Consider the following 15,531-nt stretch of genomic DNA (forward strand, 5'->3'; position numbering starts at 1 on the left):
CACTGGCTGGGACTCACTGGCAGTTGGTGTGACTCCCCTATTTGACTTTTGGACTGTACTGCAGCCCCACCCCTGGAGCCACCACCAATCATAAATTACCAGGGAAGTCCAGGACCAGAGCATTGTGTCCCTCCTGGAAAGGGTCATGTTGGGAGGTATGCAGGTGCAAGATATGAGTCTCCACCAGGTAGCTCAGAATTTTGAACACAAAGGGGTCTATTTACTAAGCAGTGTTAGGAGACAGAATGAAAAGTGATAAGGTGCCAGCCAATCAGCTCCCAACTGTCATTTTTCAAACACAGCCTGTGAGATGACAGTTAGAAGCTGATTGGCTGGCACCTTATCACTTTTCATTATATCTCCTAACACTGCTTAGTAAATAGACCCCAAAGTTTTAACCGGCGTCAGCAATTCAATAGCAAAATTAACTTGTTGAAGGACAAGAAGCATCTAGTCCCCATTCTGGGTACTACCCATAGGCATCTTTATATTGGCTGCAAGGTGTGCGGTGCCCACAGGCCCCTGGGTCCAGGAGGGCCCACACCGCACACCCTGCACCCATAAGTAATTATACTTACCTCTCCACCAATCCCGAAGTGCAAACACTCACTGGGAAAATGCCGGCGACCATTTTCCCAGTGATCTGCGCATGCGCAGAAAAGGTGTCCCCAGGAAAGTAGCCGTGGGAGCCATTTACCCAGAGACCCGCGCATGCGCATTAGATTCTGGCAGGAAGCGTCAGTGCGTTGAGGCGAGCCGCTGACACTTTTTGTTCTGATACAAAGTCTACAGTCCTTGCACAGCTGAGGACTCTCCTCACTGTAATTAATCAGCAATCCAGGCACACGAGTCCCTCCTGTCACCAACTAACTGGAATCTATAGCAGACTTTTCACTAAGCTTTTGATGGCAAAGGTCCTGATTTAGATATGTGCGCTAATGCCGCTGCCGCTGCTGTGAATGTGTATGCAGTGGCTGTGCGAAAATATGCAAATGTTGCAGCCACCGGGATATGTATTGAGACGCCCATCGGTGGCTTTGCAAATCCAAGTGACTTTGTATAAAGAGGTAGCATTGGTCAGAGGTCATTTATTGGACTTCAATGGTCGCGGAGAATGGCTGCCGGAATTGAGATGCTGGAGCCATTTTTACTTTGTACGGGGCCACAGTCGCGACACACCTGCATTTGAGCTGACACCCCCGTTACCACCCACAAACGTTTTCTGCCTGTCAATCACATTGCAAATAAATCCTCACTGCAAATGACTTTCATAAAACAAGACACATGCGCAAAACACGATAATCGCTCAACTGCGTAAATATCGAAATTGCATCCATCTTTGAAAAAGGCCCCAAATCCAGTTATTCTGAGACAGACCGTTTGTTTATCTGGCCTCCCATTTCTTAGCTTTCCTGCCTTTTGCTGGACACACCACAGCTCCTCCACTGAGCTCCCCACTGAGCTGCTAATTATGGTCAGACACCTCTTCACTCCTACGGAGGAGGTTCCCGAACTCCAGAACCTAAACAGGTGGGAAACTAGCGCCACCTATCAGCAGTAATACGCATTGCTGAATGCATTTTAATATAGCAGAAAAGGCATCACTAGGATGTACTGTGTGCTTGTGCAGACGTAGCCAGAGCTTCACGCATGCTCACAAAAGCTGAGCTGCGGCACCACTTCCAGATGTCTACAGATGAATTTAAACTGTCAGCCATCGGATGGGCATCAGTAGCAGCATCCGCAGGCTGACAACCATTGCAAACACGCTATTCGATGGAAAAAGTACTTCCATCAAATCAAGAACATTGATGGTTGCTAACCATTGTTTTATGATGTCCATCTCTAGGCTTCACATTAGGTAGTGAATGTGAACATTATATTACATGTTTATTTACAAAAAAACAATAATTGCACAGAAATGCAAATATATTTATAGAATGAATTTGCAATGACATATAAAGCTCATAATTAGCTTTAATAATTAAGATAATTACTATTGTATTAGGTATATATGAAACATTACTTACTAAGGGGTCATGTTACAGGCTGTGTTTGAAAAATTACAGTTAGGAGCTGATTGGTTGGTACTCTATCTCCGTCACCTTTATCGCTCTCTGAAAAGCTTTGTTTATTTGGAATCTAGTACATAGGGGTCAGACCACAGTCCCCATTGATATTAATGAGGACTGCTGCGATATGCTGTGCTAATTAGCACTTTGCCGGAGATTTCTGTGAAAGTGCTAATTGCGTCCCTGGAGAGAAACCCGACGAACTCCAGACAGCCTGAAACAGAGACTCCAACATACAGGTACCCCCGCACTTGTGTTACCCCACACAGTGCAATCATCCTCTTTATACCCATCGCTTCACTTGTTGAAGAAGTGACTGAAAAGGATCAACTCAGGTTGGGACGCCACCTGTTTACTTCCTCTACTATATCAGTATAACCACGTTACCAGTTTTACTTATCACGTGCACTGGGATTCACCTTCCATATTACTGTACCCATATTTTAGTTACCCCCATTGTGACTTTGACTAGCAACAGTATAACCTATTGTATTTTGTTGTGGTTGTTTTACTACATTAAATGCTGTGTACTTTCACTATCTCTAGTCCATAGTGTGTGTGACACATCACCAGGTCACATGGTATTACGCCCACTGTGCTGTACATATTACTCGAGAATCATCAGTCATATACTCCTTAAAATACAGTAGACAACACCAGTACAGCACCAGGGGGAGCGCATTAGATTATTATTGTTTATTGTATTTAACCCCAGAGGGATTGGCACCCTCATATCTAAGTGCTGCATACCCCATCAGATATAATCCAGTGCGCAGGAATACCGAATCTCTGTTTGTCATAAAGTTTCCAACCCTTTACAAGTGCTACATGTACATATATTTTGCTGATTTACGCTAACAGAGTAACAGAGCCCGATGCATACATTATTTTAAGTAACCCATTCCATAAACGTTAAGTATTAATATTTTCATATCACGGAGTGTGTGTCTCCGGTATCCCCAGGTCCTTGTTTCATGTACTGTATGCTGTTTTCCCCAGTGACCACTGCTGGAGAGCACAGTGGCGCCTTACAAATGGACTGTAATAATAATAAAATAGATAAGTAGGTGAAGCTTTAGAGTGAAATGTGCACGATAATTTGGACTAGTCACACTAATGTGTAGTAGTTACTTATCAGTAGTTGCAATGAGGTCCGGTGAAGAGCATATAAGTCCCAGCACATAAGACACAGAGCCTGTCTGTACTTGCTTCTGAAGTACTGTAGCTCACAGCCTGATGTGTTTATTTCCTCTCTCCTCACGTCTTGCCATCTAGGCGGGGATATTGCAAGGAGTGTTTCTGTAATGTAACCTCCCATTCAGCCCATTAAAATATATACAATAGCATGCATTGTACGTTTTACATCCAAACAGAAACCACATGGCCACTTGAAAAGATTTCCACAGTTTTTTTCCTGCTTGCAGTGTCCCCAGGTCTCAGAAGGTGGAAGGTCAAGTACAAAAACACTAAGGAATATAAATAAACCATTGGTATCAGTTCCAGGCTGTTTGCAGACACACGCCAAGAGTGCTGGGCATGATTTTATAAGCTTGACTTCAGCTGTGACCCTGCTTGTTTTCTTGCAGAAAGAACAAAAATACCATTTCCTGATCTACGGTACAAATATGAAGAAATCTATTAGACGAATGTTTCAACCTGCAGGGGATAAGGACGACGGACCATATGATGGAGTAATCCTGCGCTCTGACAGTTGCACCTCAGTGCAGGATGACCCACAGTTCATTTTCAAGGTATGTGATTAGAAAGTGACACTGACAGGTGTGTGTATGTACATGCTGTATAACAATTACAGAGTGTAATTTCCTGTTCACAGATTGTAATGAATCACTAACTACAGTGCAAGTTTATTTATATAATATCTGCATGGCGCTAACAACTTTTACAAATATACAGTATGTGTGAATGAGCCAGAGCCTAATGGTACACATGATCAGATTTTCTGGAAGAGTTGAATGATAACGATTGTAAAAATCGTTACATTGTTCATATCGTTGACATGTTTGGTATGTATCGATGAACGATGCGTGTGCCCGCATGTCAGATAACGATATCTGAAATCGACTGTGTTTGCACTATATCATTCATTTAAATGCTGTCAGAAATCGTTCATCGTTCATGAAATCATTTATTAAAATCGTTCAAATAGTTCTTCGTTGATCTAGCAAGTCTGACTGTGTGTATTCACCATAAGCTGTTATGAGGACATTTTCACTAAACATATTTTACTAAGCAGTAGATTTACAAAGTCCTTGATTTTTACAGATTTTGCCTGCCAGATTTAAAAGGGCAATAATACTTAATGCAAAACAAGCCTGATTTTGCATTTATTATTATTGCCCTTCAAGCAATATACTGTAGGTACAAATCAAGGGGTTTGTAAATCCACTGCTTAGTCATACCCATTTTACATCAAATTCCCGGGTACACTCCAGGTCCCTAAATTTCATGATTTCATGACATATCACAGCGACTTGAAACCCATCATCTCCAAGTGCCGGTGAGCCAGCACTCTAATAGGGCGTTAATGGGACCCAGGTCGGACGACCTGGGTCACTCGTTTGCACTGCAGGGTTACACAGGTCGTTCCCATGTTCAACCCTGCTCACTACCCGGGTTGGATTGCCGGGTCACTCAACCCGGGAAATCATCCCTGGTCACTTTTACATTGAGCAGCGACCTGGCTTGACACAGCAATAACCAGGATTATTTGGCCAGTGTAATACTCCTTTCACACAATAAAACAGATACCGGGTTATACACTTTTACCCGGTAATTTTCTGATCAACACGGGTATTTTTTCTGTGTGAAAGGGTCACCCCGGGATGTAATTCCTGGGACCTTGACCCCTTTTTTACAATGGAACCTAAAGTGAATAAATGGGAGCACACTACAATGGAACCTAAACCGAATAAATGGTAGCACACTACAATGGAACCTAAACCGAATAAATGGTAGCACACTACAATGGAACCTAAACCGAATAAATGGTAGAACACTACAATGGAACCTACAATGGAACCACCTGTACATACGTTTGTTATTAGTGTACTATTTTTAAATGGCTCATTATGAAAATGCAGATTGTGCCTGTTTTATATAAATTTCAAAACAAGACAGAACAAAAAAATTATACATAAAATGATAAATCTATCACCTATATATGCATATTGTTTTTTATGCTTTATATACTGTAAATATGCTTACTTACCTATCACAGGGCCCAATTCAGACTTGTAAGCAAACCTGATGGTTTGTGTACAAGTCCGATGGTGGGTGTACTGCGCTTGCGCCGAAGGCCGCAGTGCACGTGCTGCGATGCCACAAAGACCCTGGTAGGAATGGGCGATGATGGGGGCATTTCCCAAAACAGAGGTCTGCGTCGTTCAATGCAGATTTACTGGCCCCGGCAGAGGAGTTGCTTCACCCATTCTCAGTACGCTTAGCTTACTCAAGGATTGAGATTGGTGATCCAATGCTCCATCTTCAGGCACAGCGCTCGGATCTGCGATGCTGACAGGAGGCATTTTCAGGCGACTTCTGCAGCATTAGCATATTTTAACATCGCTGCTGCATCCAAAGACGCAGGCCCCTAGTCCCAGGTTGTTTCACTGAAAAGTTTAAAGAGCACATCACATAGAGTACACACAGTGATGGCAACAATTTTATTGGTGAAATGTTATTCATGAGACTACAACCCAAAACTTTGCCAGGAAATAGTGTCTTATGCATACTTATTATGATATGCCACAATGATGTCACTGGGTCTTAAACAAGTACATTGATTGCGCGCTCATGAATACAGGTAGCTCACACAGTTACTGCTTCCAGCTATTTTTCCTGTGCCTTTGTTTGGCAATTATTTATTTATTTATTATTTATTTATTAACAGTTATTTATATAGCGCACACATATTCCGCAGCGCTTTTACAGAGAATAGTTGGCCATTCACATCAGTCCCTGCCCCAGTGGCACTTACAATCTATGTTCCCTATCACATGCACACACACATACACACTAGGGTTAAATTTTTTTTTGGGAGCCAATTAACCTACCAGTATATTTTTGGAATGTGGGAGGAAACCGGAGTACCCGGAGGAAACCCACGCAAGCACAGGGAGAATATACAAACTCCACACAGTTAGGGCCATTGTGGGAATTGAACCCATGACATCAGTGCTGTGAGGCAGTAATGCTACCATTACACCATCTGTGCTGCCCTAGATAGACTCCCAGATAAAGAGATCGCCTAGCATGTATAGAATGCCTTATTCTACAAAACCAACCAACCTGCTCTACTGCAGCACAGTACATCAGTTCTATACACTAATAAGTAGAAGAGTATGTGTACAGCTGGAGAGATACTATATATATGTACATTGTTTCCGATTGTCTGGTTAAGAGCCTGACAGTACTACTTATTAGTAAGAGTTAAAAATACCATAAACAAATGTGTTCATAGTATAACAAATCAGTAAACGGATTAGTATTGATGCTGGTTTCAAAAATCCTTCAAGACTGTAAATCAACATAAAGGTATTAATCTAATTGGATAAGAAGACTGTGCTTTGCTTTTTCCCATATAAATGTAACATTCTACCATTTATCTGTATATCTGTCTGGTCCCACACACAGTCCCGGTTAGGTCGCCATTGACCAATGTTTTGGGGACTGTGCAGTGCACATGTGCCGCAATGCTGCTGCAGCTCCAGTCGCTGTGTGATGGAAGCCGCAGTCCGATTGACAGACTGCGGCCATCTGGGGGCAGCGACGAGGAGGAGCATCTAAAACGCAAGCTCGTCTCCAGCATTTTAGGGGTGTATCGAAGCCAGCAACTGGGTTATGGGACACAACCTCACTGGTCTTGGCAGCTGGACATTAAGCAACCTTAGGGTTACGCAGATGTCCAGTGGTCCAGACGTTGGTAGCAATGGTAATATGATGCTGTGTCTTCGGACACCTGCAGTGGATTGGAGAAGCCGGCAGTGAGTGTCTTCTTACAAAAGACGCTTCGTGCTACATTACCATAACTTCTCAGAGCCGCTGCGGCTGAAGACACAGCACCGATTACTCCTGCGGCCATCTCTGAATCCTCTATTCGTTCACAAAAGATGAAAGTCATTACACTGTATCTGCATATCGTTATATATCTCTATTATTGTCATATAAATGTAATAGGTAAATAAATACTAACACAACAGAGATTTCAAATATAAACAGTAATGATGACACAGCAGTTATAGGACTGTTCGTCTTATTACAGTACTGCAAATATACTCGTCCAAATTGGAATATTACTTCAAAGAATTATGTAGAACAGAATATTAATACAACAGTTTATGTAAATGCATCTTAAACTGTATATAACATAAGTATTATTATTACTATAACATAAGCGTAATTGTTGTTTTAACCCAGATTATTCAAGAAGGTAATGTGAACCGTGCTCGGAGTTTCATATTGAAGAATCCTACAAGTCTGACAGCTAAAGATGAGATAGAGGGGACCCCACTTCATTATGCTTCAAAACGTGGCCACTTGGAGCTGATGTTGATGATTATCAATGAAACGTCTGATGACGGTAATACATGAACATTATATTACATAAAGCTATTACCATTATGTACAGTATATAGTGAATAATTTTGTAATACATGGTAGACAATAATCAATATATAGATTTATGTGCATTAAATATGTAATAGTGAACTGTGTTGTTGGAACTTAATAATAACATTATTTTGTATGTTGATGCTTCACTATACAGCTGCCAAGGTGCTCCTGAAATCTGGGATAGTGTTTTGCTTTGACTGATTATTGTGGGTTCAGGGCCCTGTTTAGAATTTCGTGTAAACCCAGCCAGAGAAGTTAGATTTAAAATGTGTGGTCAGATTCAGAGTTTGTGGTGCGTGTCCTAATTTAATTCTAAATATGCAAAAGCTAACAGTATTTTCCCTGTATTGGGAAGAAAACGCATGTGAGCTCCTTGTTTTGTAACATGGTTTTCAGAGTGCAAAATTTGCAACCTTTATCTTAGCAACCTGATAAACTTTAAGGGCCACACACACAACTTTCTAACTTTCCAAAGAGCCGCATATTATTCCTTAAGTTTGGTAATATTTCAAGATTGGCTTACTGACTTTCAAAGCTCTACATTACCAGGGTCCAAGGTACCTGAAGCAGCTTCTGATTCCTTACTGCCCGGCACACTTAGTGCCATTGTAGATGAAGGACTAGTAGCAGTACACTATATAGAATCTCCCTTATTACATTTGGGAGTCATGCTTTTAACTTTGTGGCTCCGACTCTATGGAATCCCTCAAAACCAAACTCAAGGCTTACCTGCAGAGCCTGATTATGTACAAATCGATACAGGTGGCTGCCTAGGGGAAGTTCAGACACGATCAGGGAAGGGGTGCCCGGCTGTGAGTGCAGGGTTTAAGCAACAATTGGGGGAGGGGATGACCATGAGTGGGGTGCCCGCAGCAGCAGTCTGATTGTGCCGCTCACAGACAGTCTCAGAATCTCAGTCTGGGCTCTGGTGGCAGGGAAACAGTGGGAGTGGTGTTGCATTACTGGGTAAATCCCATCAGACGCTATAGTTGGGTCAGAGAAGTATGTGATGATCTCTGATTGGAGGAGCCAAACACTTGTTCCTCTGATCCATGGAGAACATCACTCAGTAGCAGCCTCATGAGAGAAACACAGGGGTAAATGTACTAAGCCTTGGAGAGAGATAGAGTGGAGGGAGATGACGTACCAACCAATCAGCTCTGTCAATTTTCATATACAGCCTGTAACAAGGCAGTTAGCTCATTTGATCTTGATTTTCAGTATGAATACAGACTGCGAAAGTGGGGGCTCACGATCCTTCTGACTTTTTGGGTTTTAAACAGGAGGAGTCAGAAAATTACTTTCCACTTTATCTCTCTCCAAGGCTTAGCACATCTCCCGCTAAGTGATAACAGAATACTATCAGGCAAGTTGAGCTGGGAAGGGGGAGGGGGTGTGGGAGAAGGGGGTGAATTGTCTTTCTGTGTAAATTGAAGATCAGCTGTTTCGTGGTGGAAAGGAAAGTCCACAGCTTTTATTTTCATAAATAATTTTTATAGTTGGTCTTTAGGGTAATTAAATATAGTTACAGGATATAATCAAATATCTAGATGCTCATCTGCTATATGGACATCATGAATATTGCACCTCCTGTCACTGTGCAGGCCAACACTTTCGTCACACCTTCCCATGCTTTACCAGTCAGTGGCTGACATGGTGAGAGGAGTAAGGGTAGGATAGGAAGAAACACTTTAACGCCCTCTTATGTCCCTACACCTTTCATGCTATTGTCATCACACTCGCTCCTGAAGTGTGCGACCTGCCAGTAATGTGATTGGTAGGTAGGGAAGACCATATTGGGGTTCATGAGAGTAAGGGGAGAGCAGGGCTGGTGCAAGGCTTCTAGGTATCCTAGGAATATATTCTGCCTGCGGACCCCCCCGCCTCCCCAACTAAACGCGACATTTGCGGGTACTGCAGCCGGTGGGTATACTGCAGCATTAGCATAAACTCAGGCTTGCGCTCTATAAGGTGATGACCCCTGCACTGGCTGACACTGGACAATCGCAGAGGCCAGCAAAATTTGAATCGCAGCCAATGTAGACCTGCCTGCAGCTCAGAGCCAGTCTGTTACCCAGGCTGATGCCAGCCAGTGCCCAACCAGGAACCCACCACCAGCACCACCACTGCAATGCTCAGAGTCTGCACTTGCCTGCACGTCTCCCTAGAAGTAGACCACATGGTGCAGCTGCTGCCCTCTCCTCCGTGGTGGGCACAGCAATATGTTGTTACACCTGCTGGGCTCAACACTGGCCACTGCTAGCAGCGGGATGGGCTCCGGGGCAGCGCTCACCCCCCCCCACATACGCTCATCACCCCGGTCACGGCCTGGAGCAGCAGACGGCGGGCAGTACGCAGGGTTGGGAGTAAGGTGCACATCCTAAGTGACCAGGAGGACAGGGTAGGTGGAATGCAGTCAGTGAATGGCATAATCACGCCGGAACCACGGTCCACTTACCATGGTAAAGGGCAACTCTCCGGATGGCTTTGAAACTTGGACGTATTGATGGGTGACATTACGCGGAGGGAGCGAAGCACCGGCGCTCAGCTATTGGTTCCACACACTGATGTTCCTCCCCCTCTTCTCTGCTCTTAGCCCAGTATCTGGTGTTCTGCAGTCATGGGGGGGTGGAAGCAGGAGTAGAGAGGCGGCCGCCGCCAGGGTAGGCAGTTTTTCCCAGGTCTCTCAGCTAGCAGGAGTGGCTTCCAGGAGAGAGGCAAGACCATGTTCCCTCTCCAAGGCAGCCTCAGCGGGCCAGTCGTCAGGTCCCGACGCACTTAGGCAGCTGCCTAATGGAAGCGCTGGCCCTGGGTGAGAGTCCCAAGGAGGAAGCAATATGAGCAGGTGCCCCTTATCAGACAATCCCACCACCAGGCTTAGTGTTTATACTCTTCTTATACATTTTTCAGACATGATACTTGATTTTCATTTTTACCTCTTAGGTGTTCCTCCCTAAGTTTTTTCCTCCTCTTTCTTCCTTTAGGAGTCTAGTGGAGGACACATAATTGTAATTTATTTGCCCCTATTTTAACATATCTATTACAATCTCTCTCTCTCTACACACACACATTCAAAGTATAAATAAATATTGACATATATACCCATATATCTAGATATATAACTACATATACATATACTCACACATATATATCTTCCTCTTCCAATAGATACTATCAGATATGTTGATATAGCAAATAATAACATTGTCCATATTGTTTTTAGCCATAGTCCTCAATGCTTTGGATTATAAAGGCTGTACACCGCTGCACTGGGCTGTGCAGAAAAACCAGCTGGAGAGCGTGAAAGTCCTCCTGAGCAGAGGAGCGGACCCCAACATACTGAACTACTACAGGATGTCTGCGCTGCACTTGGCCGTTCACTTGCATCATAACAGCATTGTTGAGGTAGTAAATATAGTCATACTAGGAAGCACACATTTTCTAGTGTTGGGTTTAGCCATATTGGTTCCTATATCAAAGGAGTTGCAAAGGGTTAAGAAATAAATGTTATTATCTGTGCTCAAAAGATAAAACATTGTGTGGGAGATTTATCAAATCTTGGAGAGAGATTCAGTGGAGACGTTGCTCATAGCAACCAATCGCTTCTGTCATTTTTTCTAGCACAGCCTGTAAAATGTCAGTTAGAAGCTGATTGGTTTGTACTTTATCTCTCTCCACTTTATCTCTCTCCAAGATTTGATAAATCTCCCCCTGTGTATGTGAGAAAGCCAGCAGTTTAGGTCGGACACTGTCCTCATGTTACCAAAATAAAGGTAAAATCTAGAAAATCATTGCAGTGGCATAAACAAATGTAAAAAAAATTCTGTTTATCATGGATTGAAATAAATAAAATGATTCTATTTTTAGATCCAATAAGAAAGAGTAGAATGATGTGCCTTGCCTATGGTGGTGCGAGGAGCTATGAACTACTGTAACTGCTGTTATGTGCGCAGCGCACATCAAGTGAGCCTGCACATGTGTAATTGAAGCTGCTTCATAATATCAATACAAAGCAAAAGGATCATAAAAACTTAAAAAGACATAAACCAGAACAAAATATATAATAGCAAATAATCAAAGTAAAGGTTGTTTGTTGGTCTTCAGGAGTGATTGGGAACCAGGTAGGACCAGGATCAATAAGGTCACTATATACATTTAGCAAATTACAAAAAATACTGACCATAAAGAGTAGAAACAACATGACATTTGCCTGTAACCATTCAACATACCAAAACAAGAAGTGTTGCTAACCATTACCATGCATATCATATTTTTGTTAAGATTATTTGGTAAATTCAGCTGTGTGGTATTTTTACAAAACATACTATGGGATGTTTTTGGAAAACTTATTTTATTTCTCCCATCAGGCGCCATTGCCTCTAAGCTGCACCCAGTAAAAATCTATTTTGCAGGGTTGCAGTTGACAGTAGATTCTTAGTTACTTTCATGGAGAAGTTCTCTTAAGGTTAAATAAACTCTTTAATTTCCAGATTGCTCAGTTTAGAGGGAGCATGCACACTTTTCAACATCAATAATTTTAATAATATTTTTAGAAAATATGGGTACCCATAAGATTATGGGTACACAAAAGAAGAATGGGAAATGGGTACAGAAGCATAAATAGGGGAGGTGGTACAAAAGAAGATGACACTTCACAATAAATTACATAGAACTCAACTAGCACAATATCACGGTTAAGCTCCTATAGAGGATGTTCAAACTGTCCTATAAGTTAGGTTTAAATTGAGACAATTGGGATAGCTGACTCACAGTCAGTGATTGGAATGCTACTCAGGCAGGAGGATGCTTGGCTGGGGCTCCAGGGCCTTCAGTGACATATTCGCAGCATTTGGAACCATTGCATGAAGGGTGAGGATGCCAAGGATGAGTAAGGCATGCCTGTAGTCTCCATTTCAAAACTGAATTGTATTCAGCAACAATTCTGGAGAGAGGTGGAGGTATTGGGTTTTCCAACCTTGGGCGATGGCCGTCCTAGCTGGATATATCTGGTACTTTTAGGCACCTGACCTGGATGTAAATGCAGGAGTGTCAATTCTGGAGTGGGAGTTAGATTTAGGTCCAGGACTAAGTTAATCATAGCATTTCTGCCCAAAGTGTTTGTATATGGGGCCAAAAAACATGCATGATGTCACATGGGAGACTTGTACCAACAAAATTTAGAATGTGCCAGCCACATCTTTTGCAATCTGGTTTGAGTTAAATACAGGCATGTAACAGCTTGAGCATCATTTCCATGTGATAAAAACACTTAGAAATACGATGGCTGACTATTTTGTATAGAGGTCAGTTTCCCATTTGGGCAGGAAATTTCAGGGGGAAAGATGAGGAAATTATACATCTAAACAAAAAGGTATTCCCTTACGTCCTGTTTCCAGAAGTTAATTGGTGCAAATTATATTTGCGGGAGATAGTTAGGTTTAGTGAGGGATATTACCCAGTATTTGTAAATATTTGTAATATTTTTTAGGGGGTAGGACCGTAGGACATATTGGGGTTGAAGATCGATGAAAGACTTCAGACCAGTAGAGTAAAACAGGTCACTAAGGGTGACTATAATTTTAGTGCTCCGTGTGAGGAGGTTAATATCTGGGATTAGGTGAGACAGCCCTTTAATAGACAGTTGTCTGTGGTAGGGTGAATCCTGCAAGGGATGCCACTGTTCCTTCACCATGCTGTCAGGGAACTGGAAGTTATTGGAGAGAAAAGTTAAGAGGCTGGTCTCAAGGACTTGGGTATCCATAATAAATCACCAACGGAAAATCTGGATTAAGGGCTTCTCTAGATCCACCCAAAGATTTAGTGTAAGAAAGGAGTGACCTGTCAATAAGCCCTGCAATTACAGATGTATTGTGGTATTTAAATAAATGGGGGAGTGACAATCCTCAAAATCTTTTGGGAAGAGTCATCCTACTATATGCTATCTTGAGGGGTCTTGTTTTCCAAATGTAAGATAACATGACAAACTGGAGTTTGTACAATACTTCCTGGGTATAGTTAGTGGTATCGTACGGAATATATACATCAATTTTGGCAAAAGTTACATTTTAAACATTGGTAACTGGTCCAGCCAGGAGATCTCAAGCTTCGTCTGATTATTAGTTAAATTTGCTAGGTGTATTATGAGGGAGGAAGTGTTGATATTAAAGGTGTTCTCTATATTCACAGGAATCTGTATGCCCAAATAGGCTATGCTGGTGATCTTCTATACATAATTATATCTACTCTTCAGAAGGTGAAATAATTGTGGAGGAAGATTGATCAGCAAGGCCTCAGATTTAGCTATATTCAATATATAATTGGGAGATTTACTGAATTGATTAGGATGTCATGCAGGGAGGGGAGTGAGAGCACTGGGCTTGTTACAAAGAGAAGATTTTCATCTGCAAATAAACATAGTTTATTTATGGTACCTTTAAGTTGCAATACTGAATAGGAAGGGGAATTTTGGATGAGTTCCACCAACACCTTGACATCAAGAACGAATATTAGAAGAGGCCCACTAAATCTAAAATACAAATTGACTTATAAAATACATTTACAAATATATATGAAGAGGTTTTGACATCTATCATAACACAACATATAGTAATTGAGATCAATTTAGGATCATGGCAGAGAATAACAAGCATTCCAATTGAAAGACAAATACAATCAGCCAGTTTTAGGAAACTTTTGGAAAATATTGTTTATTTTCCTTAAACACAACAATATGACTAGACTATAGGGGAATAATAATTTTAATGCTTATACAGTGGGGGAATCAGAGCACTTTAGTAAATCTACACTAGTGACCAATATTAGATTAATTTGCCTTCCTGTTCTTAAACTATTTAGTAGGGCTTCCTCAAAATGTAAATCTGAAATTGTATGTAATAAAGTTAGCATAGTTCTTATGGGACCAAGACAAAATGGACAGTTAGGACAAATTTTCAAATAGGCATGAAAGATACAGACATTGTATTTTCTGTCAAAACAGAATTAAGTATGCTATTTTAATATACAATTAGTGTTTTTTTTGCTTTATTTTACATAAGTCTAATATGATCAATAGTATTTGCACTGAAGATTCTGTATCTTAATCACATGAATTCCAGCACATACCGTACATTCTGTTTCATGTCAGTGGGAAACATACAGTAGTGATTATATTTGCCGATACATTTGCATGCAAAAGTTTCATTTCGGCTAAATGTACAAAACATATAAGAAAAGGAAAAAATAAAATATAGAAGAGATCTCATATGTCATGGGTCTTATTTCCTTTATTTTTAAAGTGCATACATGTGTTGAAAATGTAGTATTCTTTGGTATTATCCTAAATAACAAATATTCATGAATTTGTGGAAGTTCCTGGTCTGTAATGGAAGCACCTAGGGGTAAATTTTCTAAAGTGAGAGTTTTTAGAAGTGGAGATGTTGCCCATAGCAACCAATCAGATTCTAACTATTATCTTCTAGAAGGTGCTAGTTAAATGTTAAGTAGAATCTGATTGGTTGCTATGGGCAACATCTCCACTTCTAAAAACTCTCACTTTAGTAAATATACCCCCAAGTGTCTATGGTAGCAGATGTATCATTGCACATAAACACACTGTTTAGACAATAAAGATTCCATATGCTACTAATGAGGTAAAAGTCACAATTGGCTCCTCAACAAAATCAATGTATCTACACTAACCAGCACAAATCCAGATACTTAATTTGTCTAATCCTATAGGACTGTACAATATGCACAGTCACTCAAAATCCCTGTCAATTTACCTATGTCTTAAGTACTGTATCACTCTACAATATAGTATGCTTACCAA

The 15,531-nt window shown here is 41.4% G+C and overlaps 1 protein-coding gene across 1 annotated transcript in view; it reads left to right on the top strand.

The window, feature by feature from the left end:
- Positions 1 to 3,482: 3,482 nt before the first annotated feature.
- Positions 3,483 to 15,531, top strand: part of TRPA1 (transient receptor potential cation channel subfamily A member 1) — a 94,442-nt gene continuing 82,393 nt past the window's right edge. The window contains exons 1-3 of the mRNA XM_088471572.1: positions 3,483 to 3,823; positions 7,509 to 7,671; positions 10,927 to 11,108. Of these exons, the coding sequence (XP_088327698.1) occupies positions 3,698 to 3,823; positions 7,509 to 7,671; positions 10,927 to 11,108 (471 nt within the window). The 5' untranslated portion in view covers positions 3,483 to 3,697. The remainder of the gene's footprint in view (positions 3,824 to 7,508; positions 7,672 to 10,926; positions 11,109 to 15,531) is intronic.

This window comes from Taudactylus pleione, unplaced genomic scaffold, assembly GCF_031769625.1.
Source record: "Taudactylus pleione unplaced genomic scaffold, aTauple2 ptg000114l, whole genome shotgun sequence".
Classification (NCBI taxonomy): domain Eukaryota; kingdom Metazoa; phylum Chordata; class Amphibia; order Anura; family Myobatrachidae; genus Taudactylus; species Taudactylus pleione.